Consider the following 17793-nt stretch of genomic DNA (forward strand, 5'->3'; position numbering starts at 1 on the left):
GAAACCAAAAGAGTCGAGGACATTTTCTTCTCCAAGCTGTCTGATCTAGGACAAATTATCACTTGTTGCATACATTTGGCAAGGATTTGTTTTGGATTTTCACTTTCTTTTGTGCCCCGTCAGCTAATAGGGTCACAGATGCCCTTGCTAGAAACTTTCCTTTTTCCTAGTCCGTCGGGACTCTCCACCTATTTGCATTAGATCAATTGCTTTATCCGATGTAAGTTTGGCATAATAATTAATACAAACGGTTGCTGTTGCTTTCAAAAAACAAAAAAGTCTAATAAATTATATATATTATTTATGGCGCCATCCAATAACCAATCTGAGTCAACTAGTTGAACTCATTAACCTCTGACCTAGTTGTTGATTAAGTTCAACTTCTGATCCGATTTGTAAAACATTGATAATCACAACTCATGTCAAAATAAGAAGCCAGTTAGTAGATGTGTTTACCAAGACATTACCTAGAAAATGAGACAAATATATGCTTGAAGGGAAGTGTTACACTTACAGCTGGTAAGTTAATTATAAAGTTAGATCACAAATCACTAGGGTTGGATTCTATAATCATAGGGATTAGATTTCATTTCTTTCCATGTATAGCATATTCACTACTCGTGTATATATATGTGTATCAATCCATAAATTAATATAAAGTACACAAATCATCTTCCCTGTGGTAATTCAGGATAAGCTTGCATCAGATATGCAAGTGTTCAAAAATAAGACTTCTATTGGAGGCTCCCTAAGCTGCCAGCAAAACTAACATGTCATAATTAACAAGATGCCTGCTGCTCTCTAACTTGGTTAAACTCCTCAAGTCTTGCATGAAGTGTGATTAGTAGTCGCCGACAGACTTCAGGAGCCGTGCAGGGTCCACACATAAGATAGATTACATTACCCAAAGGTCTCATGTAAACCCCATCTTCCCGGAGATTCTGAATAAGAGACCAGGCATATAGCGATGCATAACTGCAAAACATCACTGCTCTATCAGGCATTTACATCAGCTAAACACAATAGAAGCCTTTACTGAGCTTTAGTCCGAATAAATAAATAAATAAATAAATGTTGATGGTTTTACATGCAAAAAAAAAATATAGCAGTACGGTGAAGCATAAACAGTTGCTACCAAAAATCAAATAGGTTCTGAATGTCCAGCATATGTACAATGATACTTAGTTATTTTAATTATATAAACCAACTTGGAGATATGACAAGAGGAAATGTTACCGACTCATCATTTGACATAAACAAGAAAGAAGGGCAATTGAAGCATTGTGTGGTTGCAAATATAAAACATTTGGTCTTTTTTAACACATTGAGCATTCAGAATATCCGCAGAAACACTGGAATTTTGACATGCTGGAGTCCTAGAAATACCAGGATTTCAAAACTGTTCCAAACACTTTGATGTTCAAGAAGTCCTCGGTGAATCAAATCATCCATACTGGTGATTGAGGTCATCTAATAATCTAATATTCTTGAATAAAGTCACTGAGCTGGTATTCCTTCAATTTTCTCTGTGATTTTGAAGAAATTATTAGAAGCACCGGGTCCTCCATGTCAAATGGAGGACCCCTATACATATCGCCATGTGTAGTGTGGACCCAGACTTATTATAAGAAACCCCACCATTATATTTTAATTTTACTAAGTGGAGTCACAACACGTGTGAAAATGCGTATGGGGGTCCTCCATGTGAAATGGAGGACCTGGTGCCTAATATAAGATTATCCCCTAGAACACGTAGTCAGGCTGTTTTTCTAGTGTTATTCTTGAAATGTAGGCTAAACAGTATACACGCATAAACACATCTACAAGTAAAAAAGCTCATGCTGATAATTGCAGTGCATGCACAAAAAGAAAGATGAAAAAGAGCAAATGTGACAATACCCAGAGTCGCTGCCTTCAGCTCGTAGTTCTAAAGCAAATAGGGTGCCCAGTGCAACCACTCTTTGAACACAAGGATGTGATGAGATCTGACGGATCAAATCCACATTCCATAACTGCAAGCATTCAATGCAATATTAAATCATTTCAATTTTCATGGATGAAAATATTGATTAATCAAATTCAATGGACATTGAGGAGAGGAAGTAGACAACAAATATGTCAAATCTCAATGACAATTTTATGTCCTTTACATTCTTTCTTTTTATAGTATATTTTATCAATTGATGGTTATATAGTTGGAATGGGATATGCTTAACCCATTCCAAAATTTAGTTAATTTAAGCTTGATTGTTATTTTATTGAATAAGAAAAGGAAGAAATTTTTTATTCCCATTTCACCCTTAGTTTGGTGATTATTCAATCTATTTGATATCTACGCTTATTAGAGAAATTATGGTAGACGACTAGACGTGGTTAAAACTGTATTATTAACCAAATTTGTCTAAATTGTGTAATTTAGCCCTCAGCAAATCCATATTACGCAAAATGTTAGCCTCAAAACACTCACAATAACCCACAAAAGGAATGGAGGAGATAAAATGTGATGAGATTTAGAAGCAAACAAATACACTTCACATACCTCTTTAAGCAACTTTCTTTCAGCAATAATATTAGGATTCGTCCCAGGATCCTTGAACCATTTAATGGACTTAGCAGCTGCTGTGCACCCCATTGCATGAGCAGAATATGAGTGCCCATGCAAGAGGGCCTTGAGCTACAACCAGAATCAAATAGATTTTAAATATTTATAATTCTATCATATAATAGGCAAGAGTTGCTTAACTCAAGCATGCACTAAAACTCATAAATCAATCAAATCAGGATGTCCAAGGTTTAAAAATTGTTCAGAGAAAGTAATTAAAACGAGAAAAGGCAGTTTAACAAATCATACACCTAAATTGATAAGTCAAAACTACATCCAAACTAAGATAGCTAAAACTACAAAATCACTCTAATTTACATCAGCAAGCAGACTAATGTGGACCACACAATATTATAACCTAAATTTTGTTGATATAGTCTCGTATTTCGCAAACAGTTTGAAATCAACTTTGTGAAAACTGCATAAATGATATCAAGGGAACATTCACTGAGAACCAACCTCCGCAATCCTCTTGATTCATATTACAAAGCAACACAGTCAAAGAGTACAAATGGCCATTTAAAAGAATAAAATAAAATACAAAAAAAGAACTAGCATCAATCAATGGACAAGTCACAATTCAAATTTTGGTACAAACTGCAATTGACTACCTTTGAATCTCCAACAAATGAATCAAAAACTTCAGCAGTAGCCAAAGTGGCAGCCAAGGGTATGACCCCCCCAGTCATCAGCTTTGCATAACAGGCTATATCTGGTACACTACCAAGTAGTTCTGCTGCACTCTGTCAAAAGAATAGAATACACCTCCATCAAATTTAGTGAAATTCACAACTCAGAATTTTTCATGAAAAAAAGATCTCTGAAATGCAAACCACCTCTGCACCTAGACGCCAGAAACCAGTAAAAACTTCATCAAATATAACTGGGATATTTCTACTTCGGCACTCATTCACAAGGGCACGTTGGAAAAGCGGATCAATCATTAGCATTCCTCCTGCACCTTGTATGACTGCAAAATAAGTCCAAAACCAGGCAGTAAGCAGAGCATCAAGAAAGCACAAATAATAGTGAACAATCCCGTCCCCAGCAACCTATCAAAAATATCAAATATTCCCGTTTTGAAATTTAAGTTATATGCTTATGATTTTTCTTTTTTGTCAATATATTTATTTCAGCTTGTTTTGTTTTGACTATTTTTAATAACTTTTTTATAGTTTCTATATTTATAGGGGCGGCCCAGTGCACTACGCGGCCCCGCAAGCGAGGGTCCGGGGAGGGGTCCCACCACAATGATGTATTGGGGCAAGCCTTCCCCTGCCAATTTTTGGCAAGAGGCCGCTCCTAAGACTCGAACTCGTGACCTCTCGGTCACACGACAACAACGTTTACCGTTGCCCAAGGCTCGCCCTCATAGTTTCTATATTTATATAATACAAAAATATTTTATTCAGTTTAGTTGCAATTTGACAACAGTTGACTTGAACCTCTAACAGTTCACATTATGGCTTTGCTGACTAGTAACCCCACCGAAGCAGAAAATTGTTGAAACTTCTAGTATTGCAAAGTGAAAATACATATCAGAAAATGCTTGAATGGTTTTCAGAGATGTAACTATGGTCTTCAACAAGATGATTCGAATCATGATATTGACATGTAAGTTGTGCTTTATGCAGACTTGTTTGAAATGCAAAGTTCGTAACATGCACATGAAATGAAGACAGTTACTTTCTCTTTCTTCAGACTACCTAATGATATTTTTGAGCAAACAAGAATTGCCCGACAACCAACAATAATCAGTTGATTTCTGAGGCTCAATCCAAAGGAAAACAAGGAATTGACCCTAAACAGCAGATGTCCCTACGTAACCCATGTTATAAACATGGTGCAGCTGGTTTGGCACATGAAACTGTATTACCCCCACACAATCATTTCACAAACTTTTTAATAAATCATCATGTTAACTTTTGGAAAAAAGCTCATAGAAGATCAGAAACCCAAACCATGAAACTCACAAGGAAATTAAATTGAAAGCAACTGTAAAATATAACACCATTTGCTAATAATTCTCTTACCTGGTTCTATAATCAATGCTCCAATATGGATATTTCCTTGAGATCCTGAACATTGTGACAGTTGCTTTGATATATACGATATATAAATTCCATAAAGACCTGATCTGTCCCTGCTCTTGTCAAAAACTTCATCGCAAGAGCTAAAGGCTGCAACATACAGAACATATTATGCAACTTCACTACATGGTGATAAACATTGAAGCCAGTATAGAAGCAGAGAAGGTGGACGTCATTTTACTTACTATGGTCTTTATTCACATTGTCAAAATGCATTCCTTCAGGTAAGGACAGATTCCATTTGCTATTACACATGAAGACTGTAGGAGGATCCAGAAAGTGACCTCTTCCACTATACCTTTAAAATTGTATTGTAAGGAACACTTAAGTTTTAATTTTCCCACTGAGGATTCCCATATTGTATAAAATAATTAAAACAAATGCACTGATAACTTTGTGTTTCTGCGTACAGCACAGAAGGCATCAAAGATAAATAATACGATTAAATTGGTAAAGAACAGGCTTGTGGTTTAAACAATCATAAAATATGCAGCTCAAATTTTGGGTAGCTTTTCCAGATGCAACTCAAAGTTTAGCATAAGTGAACATGCTTTGGTTAGCCAACGGCTTTTAGGTTCCATTTGTTTCGAGGAGAAATATTTCCGATGGAAAATATTTTTCAATAAAATAAATTATTTTCCCTTGTTTGGTAAGAGTATAATTGTAGATGGAAAAAAACTAATGTTAGTTTGTTCTCTTCTCTCTTGGAAAATAACTTCTCCTTCATAAATGAGAAATTATTTTCCACTGTTCTCAAAAAAAAAAATTACGTAAAACAAATGGAACCATAAATTTGTGATATTCAAAACTATGCAGTGCCACAACCATGAGAAACCTACTCAAGCAACTATAATTCTTATACAATCTTTAACAATTATGAGCCACAATTGTACTAAACCCTCTAATGAATCTTCTATGTAAAGTTACTTGGTTATTAAATCTGATTGCTATGTACCTTCAATCACCCTGGCAACAGAATCAAACAGTTTCCAGCTCTTGAAATGAGCTATACGGGCATGAAAATAAAAATTGAATTATAAATTATAATCCTAGAGAATTTTAGGTTCTTCCTAGGGTAGTGCACAGTTAAGACGTGCGGTCATAATGCTGCAGAAATAGAAAGTTGCACGTATGCTTCTATCAATCTATTGTAAATCCTGTCATCAGTTAATTACATCTCAAACATATATTGGCTGAAATTTGACCAAATACTAGAATACTCATGGTTGAACAGAAGTAAATGATATAATTCGAATTACAAACTTGCTTCACTTTCATTTGTTACCTCTCAAGTCTCGACCTATATCATACATCTTTGTATGTTTAAAGTTCAGCTAACCAAGAATCTATATATATATATATATATATATAACAAAATGTGCAGGATCCATGAGGTATTGTGGTAAAAATCTAGAGGAAATTACTAAAAGGATTTTTATTGAAGTGTGATAGAAACAATGTTAAGGCCACTTTTGGATTAGAAGATCTAATGGGGCCTACTGCTTGGAATGTGTACTAAAGGAGGAAGTTGAGTGAGGGGACACGTGGTCATCGATTCTTTAGGAAGTTTATTGTCACTATGGTTTTTGCAAAATATTTATTATCATAAAAATTTACTCACTCCATTCCCTTATATAAGTCATTCTAGCAAATTAGTTTCTTCCCCAAATATAAGTCATTCTAGCTTTCCAAGAATTTTTAGTTTAGTTTTTCGGTCCAAGCATTAAATTTTTTTTTGTCTCGGTCCATGTGTTTTTGAACATTCCAAGGCTTATTCCCCAATCATGACATGAGAGAGAATTTTTTTTAGTTAACCAATGTAAATTCATTAATTTGATTCTATATTAATTGTATTTCTTAATTTGTGTGAAATAATCTAGAATGACTTATATAAGGGAATGGAGGGAGTATGTCAGTATTATAACCCGAAAATTATTTCTTCCCAAATAGTTTAATGCTTGAGTTTTCAAATATTCTATATTTAGTAAAATGTATCTTATTAGAAAATAATTCCTTTTTGCTTTTCCGAAATTCGTGTAGTCTTGGTCAATAATACAGCCCAATTAGCCTGCTTCTGCAATATCAAAATGCAACTGCAACCATAACAGATATTTAATCCCTATTGTGTTCTGTGCATATTGCATTCTCTTTCCCACATGTTCCCAGGAACATTAACTAAGCCATTTCTGAGCAACCTCAGCTAGTTTTCTTGTGTCAAACAACAAATGCGAACATATGAAGCCAACCAACTATATAGGTCTGGAGACAGACTAACTTAGCTCTAAATTAGCTAATGCAAAGGAATCTTTAACAAACAGGTTCCAAAGTCTATACCACTTCTAGTCACATTTTGGTCATAGAATCCGATCTCTAGGAAATGAAAAGAGAAACCACCTAAAATATATTTCACCAATTCCAATGGAACTAAAATAATAAAAAAATAAATAACTATTTCAAAGCAATAGCAATTATAGCATGTCACAAAACTCAAATATATTATATAGCTGAGAAGTTCTCACAGTGTCAGTAACCCATCATTTGTTCTAGGATATGAAAGAAACAAGTACATACCATGGTTGCTGGAGAAAGCCTGTATAAGGTGATGGAGCTTGTGCTTCCATTGCTCCCAAAGTATCACCATGATAAGATCCTTTAAGAGCTAAAACCTAAAATCACACCAGCGCATGGATGCCAATGCCATGCCATTATTCAATGAAAGTTGCACTAAGAATTGCAAAAGTCTAGGTCACATTTTAAAAGGATGCCAAATCATCAAAAGAAATGTACTGAATAAAGGAAAAAGGCTACAATTACTAGCACAATTATGTTTATGGCTAATATAACGAATTTTAGAAGAGAGTAGCCAACAACTTGTAAGAAAAAATCTTGAATTTTTTTAGTCATCAACATAAAATTATTAACCAGATCACAACTGGGCTGTTAGAATTAAAATGTAAAAATGTTTATGACAAATATTGAACGGTTAAATTCTTATATCACTTGTTCGTATCACTAACATATATAGTTCTGACAATCAGCCTCTAGCAATGTGACTTTCAATCACCAGCATAATCAACGAAATTTCCAAAGCAATGAAGACTGAATACTATGATGCAAATGAAATTACCCTTAAATTTAAACCACCCATACTACCCTAAATAAATATTAATCTCAAAGAAAAGACAATGACCTGCTTGTGCCATGAACATTAACCTCATATCCTTTTTTGTTTATGTAACTAAAACTTTGGCATACTTAGTAGATATATGCAAGTACATCGTCAAAAAAAACAAAAAGGATTATAAGGCAAACCTTTAGCTCAATGCATCTTTCAGTTGTATTCTTCTTGGCATATTCTAGAAGCATTCCACTATCTAAAGAATATTTACGAAATGCCATTTTGAGGGCAATTTCAATTGCCGTTGAACCATTATCTGAAAAGTACACCCTAGATGCCCAGCCTATCAAAAGAAGGAAAACAAAATAATAATTTACATCTAATATGAGAAAAAAGATGATAGATTGCAGGCCAAAATGCTGAGTATTTCTAACATTACTTAGAGAGACAGTTTATCCAAGACAGTGGTGTGTATGTGGATTTTGTAGATCAAAGTGATTTAATACGAAAAGTATCAAAACCAACAGTTGAACCAAAATTACTAACCTTTGCCCACACCATCAAGCAATAGCTCTGCACATTCTAAGGATGGTTCATAAACGTTCTCAGGAAACATTACATGACCAAATCTTCCTGTAGCATACCCCATATCTCTTGCAAGCTCTATCTGAAGCCACCTAAAGAAATAACATCATTAAAGAACTTCAGATGTAATCACTATAGTGCAGACAAGGTGAAAAATTAAAAATAAACAAAAGGATCTAGTAAAAAACCATAGGGCAGTTAGGAGGGGCTAAGCCATGTCTTTTGGTGGTATGTGAGAGGGCTCGGCTCACTATTTGACCAAAGCCAAATGATTGAAAATTCTTCAGGATTTTCATGTAACCTTCTTGAGGACATTATTCATGTTATTCAACATTTGTCCAATTTTCTAATGAGATTTCCTTAAACAACAAATTTTCTTAATTTAAAAGTATGACATTGCAGGGGAAGTAGAATTGAATGTATTACTAATTCCTAAAAAACCCAATGTTGAAGCAAATGTACACACAAGATGACATAACTACTGGTGATGTTCACTATTTAGTAAATAAAATTTTATGTCCATCTCATCCATAATGTTAGATAGACACCTGCGTCAACCAATTAACTAAAGCAAATGAATGAAAATAGAGCATGTAACATGAAGACAAAAACAGAGAGTAACAGCATAGTCCAATCTTCAGTTGAACATAAGAAAACAAGAAGAACTTTGAGGAACTTAGGAAAACATTCACATGTAATAAAGAGGACCTGTAAAGTAGCATCAGGTCCTTGAGTCCACCAACTAGCACATCCATCAAAATGTTCAGTTAAAAAGTTATCTTGGGCCTGTAAAAGAAGCAAAACAAAGTTATCTTCAAATATTAGGGAATGCTACCTGCATAAGAAAATGACAACCAATGGTGATCAAGAAAAGCATAAATGAATTGTCAATAAATCTAATAAAAGGCTAAAAAATGATAAGAGAAAATAAAAGTGCTTTGTTGATTAGCAGAGAGCTGAAAGTATGATCTAGTTGATAATTAGATTTAATTGTTATGAAGTAAAAAAAAAAAAGAGCAAACACAAAGCAAAAACATTTTTTTCCATAGTTTTGACACTAACCTTGTAAACTGCAAAGTTCTCCCCACACCTTGAATCAATAACAGTGACAGTTTTTTCTGGTACAAGGCTGTGCTGAGTAAACGGCCACCAGAAAACATCTCTTGCTTTTTTTGGCATTTCATTTAATCGCTGTATTCTTTCTGAAAAAGATGATAGTATTATCCCCTTCAAGGAATCAAATACTTCATCAGCATCAGCAAACCATTCCACCAGGTCATTTGACATATCTTGAGGAATAGGCGGCAACAAAATCACAGGCACCCTAGACAAAAATGAAAGAGAAAAAGAACAGGTTTAACTATGAGGGCAATAAGGACATATAATAATTATTTACCATCTAGTAATAGAAAAAAGAAAAGAAATATGCAGTACCTACCAAAAGCATAAGACAATGGATGGAATGAGAAAGACTAGATACTGATTCAGCATATGATTGCTCCAAAATAGACCACATTAAAAAAAAAAAAAAAAAAAAAAAAATTATTACCTATTTCTCAAATAGGATAGTAATTGTGTCTCATTAGCAAGGCCATGATCCTCAATAACAACAGCAACAACATCATAACCTCGCAATTTCAAACTTTCATAAGCAGAAATAGTTCCAGAAATACCACCTAGCCGCCCATCTCCCACAAGAACACCAGGGAAGCGGAAAGGCCTGTAGCATATTAGAGAAAGAATTAATAAAAGAAATGAGTCTAGACACTTGTCATCCCGTTTCAAGCTCTTACTTAAAAAATGTAGGCGTTTATGGCCACTAAAAATTATTTTCAAAAGGATGCTCTGCAACTCTTAGCTGCAAATGTACATATTTACAAAGTTCATTTCTACACAAAAACGGGAGGGTTAAATGCACTGTTGGTCACTGAACTTACATGGATGTCTCAAAATGGTCGGTCAACTTCAATTTGTCTCAATAAAATCATTCAAGTTTGAGTTTTGTTTCAATTAGACCATTCCACCCATTTCAGTGGTTAAAAGTCATCGAAATAATGACATGGGTGACACATCACAACTCAGATCTCCACGTGTCTGGTTATTTTTATGAAAGAAACTAAATTTTGTTTTTTCACGCAATAGGTACGTGGATGTCAGGTGTCTTGTCGTTTCTGTCAGAGACATGTTTTTTAATCACTGGAATCAACAAAGTGGCCTAATTGAGACAAAACTCAAAGTTGAGTGATTTTATTGAGACAAATTGAAGTTGAGTGACCTTTTAAAAGATAAAAATATAAGTTCAGTGACCAAATGGTGGTGCATTTAACCCAGACAATCAACAAAGGTAAAAAGTGAAGGTAATTCATGCAAATATCAGATTATTCTCTTCTAAAATAAAAGGTAAGCACTCATGTCCATATGGACAAGAAGATGAAGTATATAATCAAAATTTCAGGTGCCTAAACATAATATAATCCTAAATGCCAACTTGTAGCTAGGGGCACTACATCTATAGCACCCTATATAATTTGTCATTTCAAATTTAGTAGCATTACTCTCTAGGATCGGTGATGGTAGTAGACTTGCCTCCAATACCAAGTGGCTTCAAATTCGAAGCCTTATTAACCAAAATATTAAACATACTTCGAAAAGCAAAAGGAAGGATGATTACTTACCGGTACAAATCGCATTGTAAGGTTCCTGACGGACCTGGGCTGGCAACCCCTCCAGCAGTCTCAATCACACAAAAAACACTCATTTTCTCGGTTTTACTTTGAACTGCCAACTCATTTCTCAAATAATGGTCCAACGTCTCAACCAACATATAATCCTCGATAAATCCTTCCTCCCTCTCCGCAGCCAAATGCGGCGAAACAGCATCCCTCCATGCATATAACGTCTTGCAGCTTAACTCGGACAACACAGCTCCATCCTTTAAAACTGAGTTCTCCTCACGGAAATTCAAGTTGTACATTCCAAAAATTTGGTCATTGGCCTCGAAATTTTCGCCAACACTAAAAAGTGAATTGGCGGCAGGAAGAGAAGATTTGACGACGGAATTAGAAGCGAGAAAAGACAAAGGAGAATTGCAGCGGGAAGCAAGAGAGGAAAGTTTAGAAAACACAAAATGAGAATCAGAGTCTGAGGGGAAACCGGTTTGAACAGGCTTGAGGTAAAGGAATTTACGGCTTGTAGTAGTAGAGGAATGGGGCGGCGGAGAGAGGAGGAAGGAAGAGGCGAGGCCAGTGGAGACGAGAGTTTTACCAAGTGAAGTGTTGGAGGCCCAAATCATGTAAGTAGGTTGAGTGAGTGGAATGCGAAGGAGTGGCGGCAAAGCGGCAGTGCAAAAGAGTCTGCGAATGCGGCGGCATCGATGGCGGAGGAAGGGAGAGAGAAGCGGAAGCATTGTGGTGGAGAGAAACCCTAGAGGAAGAAGAGATGTGAAGGGATGAAGTAGGTACGTAATTTGAAAATGGAAGAGTAATGGCTGTGGGGCGGCATTTTACAGTTGGCTGTTGCTGTTGGAGGTTGATGACAAATTATTATTAGGCTTTTGTCATTTTGAATGAAAAAGGTGTAAGCTATTATTATTATTATTATTATTAGCGAAAATTATAAAATTGGATCAAATTGGAGACACATTTACATATTTAACTCATTTACTCAACCTACTGTATATTTAGACTGTTTTTGTATGACTTTCTTATAATACTCCTAACTTTTTCTCTTCCCCCCTAGGCGAACGATCACGCACGCGAAACGGTTGGCAGCTCTTTGATTAATGATTCTCATACTTTTGATCTTCCTATCTTCCTTTAAATTACACAAAATCTGCACCGTTTCTCCAAATCACCATGTATTTCTCTTCTTCCTCTCTTCATCTCTTGATTTTTCATCTTCCTAATCCTAGAAAACGAAGTCATGGTTCTTCATCTTCTTGTTCATGCTCGTTACTTGGTTTCTTTCTTATTGTTACCATCTAAGAAATGGTTAATTTACATTATTTCCATCGTTTTTTCCAATTTATTATATTGTTATTGTCGCTTTTAAGGGTGAAAGGCGCAAAAAATGTAAGTATCTACTGTTTTATCCGCATTTTTTCATAAAATCACTTCGTGTAGTCGATGATTTCGCGAAGATCTGCGATGAGAAAGAGCCTGAAACGTGACGATCTACTTCGCGAATCGATTATTTCGCGAAGTCTACGAGTAGAAAAGTTCATGATTTCACTTGCAGACTTCACGAAAGCATCGATATGCGACGTAGATCGTCACGTTTCAGACCTCGAAGACTTCGCGAAAACATCGATTTGCTAAGTAAAATCATCATCTTCCCTGCACATTTACATTCGGATGCTTCGCTAATCCTCATTTCGCGAAGCCAAATCGTCCTTTTTCCTACCTAACACGATTAATTTTTCCTGAAGGTGGTTGAATACATAACATCCCTTTCTGGAAGGCGGCGTATTGGGGTGTAGAAGAGATGACTTTCCTTCCTGTATAGGGATTAACTTCCCTCAAGATTGACACATTCACTTTAAAGTGATCCGTTAGGAGAGATTGTGCCAATCTTGGTGTGCACCATGGGAAACGTCCATCCCAAAAAGTCTGGACTTCCATTTATCATCCTAAAAATTATGGACTTCCAGTCCAGAGAGAAATTCCGTCCAGATTAGTCAAGTTCACTTTGAAGTGATTTGTTAGGAGTTTATTGTGACAATTTTATTGTAAATTTTGATAATGTTATGATTTTAATGTTTAGAATCCGTTGTTTGATATTTTTTGTAATATACCACTTATCGAATTTTGTTAAAAACACAATCAAATTTCGCATATGCTAATTAAAATCATCAACTAAACCAAACATTAGCTTCGCAGACTTCGCATATGCTAGAATCTGCGAAGTCAGACGGGTGGGAGACAGCCGCACCGTAAATATTGAGGGTATTATGGAAAAGTCACACAAAAGCAGTCTAGATATGTAGTAGGTTGAGTAAATGGGTTAAATATATAAATGAACCCCCCATTTAACCCAGTTTTGTAATTTTCCCTTATTATTACTTTGATTTTGTTTTTTATTATTTATTTATATTATATAATAATATAATATATCTATATTTCTTCAAAAAAAAAAGGGAAAATTACAAAATTGGGTCAAATAGGAGACCCACATATTTAACCCATTTACTCAATCTACTGCATATTTAGACTGTTTTTGTGTAACTTTCCCAAAATACCCTCAATATGTTTGTAATTTTATGACGCCGTTGTCTCCCTCCCATCTGACTTCGTAGATTCTAGCATATGTGAAGCCTGCGAAGCTAATGTTTGGTTTAGTTGATGATTTTAATTAGTATATGTGAAGCCTGCGAATATAATGTTTGGTTTAGTTAATGATTTTAATTAACATATGTGAAGTCTGATTGTGTTTTTTAACAAAATTCGCTAAGTGGTATATAACAAAAAATGTCAAAAACAACAGATTCTAACATTAAAATCATAACATTATCAAAATTTACAACAAGATTGCCATAATAACAACATTATCAAAATTTATAACAAGATTGCCACAATAAACTCCTAACAAATCACTTCAAAGCGAACGTGACGAATCTGGATGAAAATTTCTCCCTGTATTGGAAGTCCAGACCTTTTGGGATGGACGTATCACATGGTACACAACAAGATTGACACAATAACTCCTAACCAATCATTTTAAAGTAAATGTGACCAATCTTGAAATGGAAGTCCAGACCTTTTGGGATGGATGTCTCTCATGGCACCCCAGTACGCTGCCTTCCAGAAATGGATGTTATGTATTCAACCACCTTCAGAAAAATTTAATCGTGTTAGGCAGGAAAAATGAAGATTTTGGCTTCGCAAAACGAGGATTCACGAAGTATGCGAATATAAATGTGCAAGAGAGAGGATGAATTTACTTCGCGAAATGATGATTTCGCGAAGTCTGCGAGGGAAAAATCATAAACTTTGCCCTCGTAGAGTTCGCGAAATCATCGTTGCGCGAAGTAAAATCATCCTCTTTCAGGCTCTTTCTCCTCGCATACATTTGCAAAAACAGAATACGCTAAGTGAATTTTTGGAAAAAACGTAGAGAAAATAGTAGATACTTACATTTTTCGACAATAACCATAAGATAAACTGGGAAAAACGATGAAAATAACGTAGAATAACAATTTCTTTGAACCGCACAAGAAGAAAGAAACCAAGAGACGAGTAGAAACAGGAAGATGAAGAACCATGGCGTCGTTTTCTAGCAATAGAAAGATGAAGAATCAAGAGATGGAGAGAGGAAGAAGAAAAAGACATGGTGATGAAGAGAAATGGTGCAGATTTCACAAAATATAAAGGAAGAAAGGAAGATCAAAGGTCTGGAAAGAGGAAAGGTTAAGGAAGCGTAAGGAAGAGTCCGTTCGCGTAAGGGGAAAGAGGAAAGGTTAGGGGTATTATGGGAAAGTCAAACAAAAACAGTCTAGATACAGTTAAACCTCGATAAACGAATGTTCAATAAAGTAATAACCTCGTTTATATAATAAATTCTTTCGGTCCCGATTTGGGCCAATTGACTAAAGTAATAACCTCGCTCAATGCATTAAGTAACAAAAATATTTAAATCCTTAAGGGCCCAATGAAAATATAAATTAATAATTATGTAGTAGGTTGAATAAATATGTAAATGGGTGTCCCATTTAATCTAATTTTGTAATTTTCCCAAAAAAATAAATAAATAAAGATAGACAACATGGTTACTTTGATTTTGATAAAATAACTGTTACTTTGTTTTTTTAAGCATAGAAGGCACCATATGTAGAGAGAGAGAGATCCAATTTTTTTAGGGACAATTACAAAACTAGCATATTTTAAGGTGTTAGTTTTCTTTTCTAACTCCTTTTGAAAAACTCACCAAAACTAACACATTTCATTAACTAAATTCCAACCATGCCCTCCTCTATAACCTTTTATAACGTTGTCTTTCCCCCCTTCTTTCTCTTTTTCTCGCGCTCTCTCTCCCTCTCTCTAAAGAACAAATTAATTTACAGATTACGAACAACAATCAATCCAACCCACAGTTTGTGCTTCAAGATTTTATACAATCATGTAAGTTTTTCATTTATTTACAATATTTAAAGCTTCGTCCTATTCATGGTTAAGATGTAGCATTTTGTTTCTCTAAAACCCAATGTATATTGTTGCTGTTGCCTTTTCATGTTATTCCTGTTCGTGTGAATCCCTAAAAACAGTGACATTGTTGTAGGAAGATGCATTTGGTTTGGAACTTCACTCTGCGATTTTTTTCCCGAAAGGGTCGATATCGTATGAATATCGACAGACATATCGGCATCGATAGCTGATGAATATTGATAGACATATCGGCGTCGATAGCTAATGAATATTGACATATATCGACCTCGGTTAAATGTGATTTTCCATAAATCATAAGATTCAAACACAAAACATATAAAACATAGATAAGAACAATATTTTTATATTATAATAAAGAAAAAAATACATAAAACATCAAAAAATGAACAAAAACACATAAAAAAGTGCATAAAACATAAGAGACCAACACAAAACACATCCTGATCAGATTCATTCTTCCAAACAGTTTGCTGCATAATTGTGTCCACGTCTTTAAAGGTTGGTGTAGGGTTGCGTGAAAAAAACCTCTTCCTAAATCTATATGGCTTATTTAGTGCACTAAACCTTTCAGTAAATGCTTTCATGTCTCCAAACCGTAACCTGTTGAAACACCTTTCCACAGGATTTTGATTTGACAAAATTAATTAAGTGAAAGTAAATATTCTATAACACACTAAGTTTAAATGCTTTGATTTAGTGTTACTAATGTGTTTGTTCAATGTTGAGTTTATAATTTATTATAAGACATAAAGATCATAAGGCCCAAGCCCTATATGGAAGTCAAGGCCCAAGTCAAGCAAGCCCAAGATCACTCAGCCCGCGTATCTCCAAAACGCTGCCGTCAAAGTAATGAAACGCATGTTGAGCAAAGAAGGATCGAGAAGATCCACGTAGACAACTTCGGTATGAAGCTGCTGAGCTGTCTCGACAAAGCGTACAAGACAGCCGCTGACTACAAAGCAACTTCCAGACCAAGTATTTCCTCTATTGGTAAAGAACAGAAGACGCAGAAAGCTGTCTGTTTGACATTACCCGATTTGGAGGAACATACTGCCACACTGACCGAAGAACAGAAGATGCTGGAATCTGATTGGCTAGGAGAACTGCTGAACAGACTGAGTGAAAGCGACTTGTAGCCGTTTCCCTCCAACGGTTATTTCGAAATTTGAAATAACCAGAAGCTCTCATAGCTCTCTATAAATAGAGCATTCAGAATCCACATTCTTCAGAGAACTTTGAGCAAGAGTCGCTACGCTGACCAAACGTATACAAAAGTTCTCCATCAAAAGCAAAGCAAAATTCTTACACTACAAAGTCTATTCATTTGTGTAAAAGTCTAGAGTGATTGTTGTTCAATCATCTAAGGTGTTCTAGCAATTGTTGTTTAGGACAAAATCTTTATCATTTCTAGAAGTAGAAAGGGGAGGCTGAGTACTCGGTTTTATGTACTCAGCGGAGAGATTAGGATTGAGTAGAAGTATAGAGGAAGGTACTCTTGTCATACTCAATTGCTGATATTATAAAAGGTTATTAGGATTGAGTAGAAGTATAGAGGAAGGTACTCTTGTCATACTCAATTGCTGATATTGTAAAAGGTTTGAGGCTCTACCTTTAAAGAGCTCAGTAGAGGATTTGAAATCTCGGAGGTGTTCCGGGGACAGGACGTAGGCTTAGAAGAAGCCGAACCTGGATAAATCTGCTGAGTGAAGTATTTCTAAACCTTAACTCCTTATTCATATTGCTTGCTTAAAACAAACTAAAACTGACCAAGTAAAAGAGGTCAAGCTGAGTTGTGCGCTACAAACGATCAGGTTCAGGAATAGACTCTAAGTGTTATTTCCTGACCTAAGCAACGAAGCTATCCTAGTCACTAGTTGACTAAGCCAGTGTCTTGCTGAGTGTTAAGTGCCGCTGTTTTATAAACTTTTCTTAAAGAAAAGAAATCTGCCCAAATTATTTTCAAAAAGGTAAAATAGTTCCTAACCCCCCCTTGGAACTATATTTGCAACCTTACAAGGGACCAACAAGTGGTATCAGAGCTTAAAAGCTCATTACTAAAGGTCTAACAACCTTGAGTTGATCCATACCATGGGCGAAAATAGCACTCGGTTTCTCCCTGGAAACCAGACAACTCAGATATTACCTGAGGGGCTGTCCATTACCAGGCCTCCCTTATTCTTCGGGTCAAACTATACCTTTTAGAAGAATAGGATGAAAAACTTCATTCAAGCTACAAAC

General features: G+C 35.4%; 1 protein-coding gene across 1 annotated transcript; it reads right to left on the reverse strand.

Moving 5' to 3' along the window:
- Positions 1-557: 557 nt before the first annotated feature.
- LOC136203207 (bifunctional dethiobiotin synthetase/7,8-diamino-pelargonic acid aminotransferase, mitochondrial) lies at positions 558-11908 on the reverse strand. Its single transcript, XM_065994304.1, has 14 exons — positions 11071-11908; positions 9945-10115; positions 9458-9719; positions 9104-9181; positions 8357-8477; positions 8005-8153; positions 7264-7358; positions 4878-4990; positions 4636-4782; positions 3439-3572; positions 3214-3345; positions 2540-2674; positions 1900-2012; positions 558-975 (listed from the first exon to the last, which is right to left on the reverse strand). The coding sequence occupies exons 1-14, from the start codon at positions 11799-11801 to the stop codon at positions 780-782; spliced, it is 2577 nt and encodes an 858-aa protein (XP_065850376.1). The 5' UTR covers positions 11802-11908; the 3' UTR covers positions 558-779.
- Between the last annotated feature and the right edge of the window lie 5885 nt (positions 11909-17793).

The sequence above is a fragment of the Euphorbia lathyris genome, chromosome 8 (assembly GCF_963576675.1).
Source record: "Euphorbia lathyris chromosome 8, ddEupLath1.1, whole genome shotgun sequence".
Taxonomy (NCBI): Eukaryota; Viridiplantae; Streptophyta; class Magnoliopsida; order Malpighiales; family Euphorbiaceae; genus Euphorbia; species Euphorbia lathyris.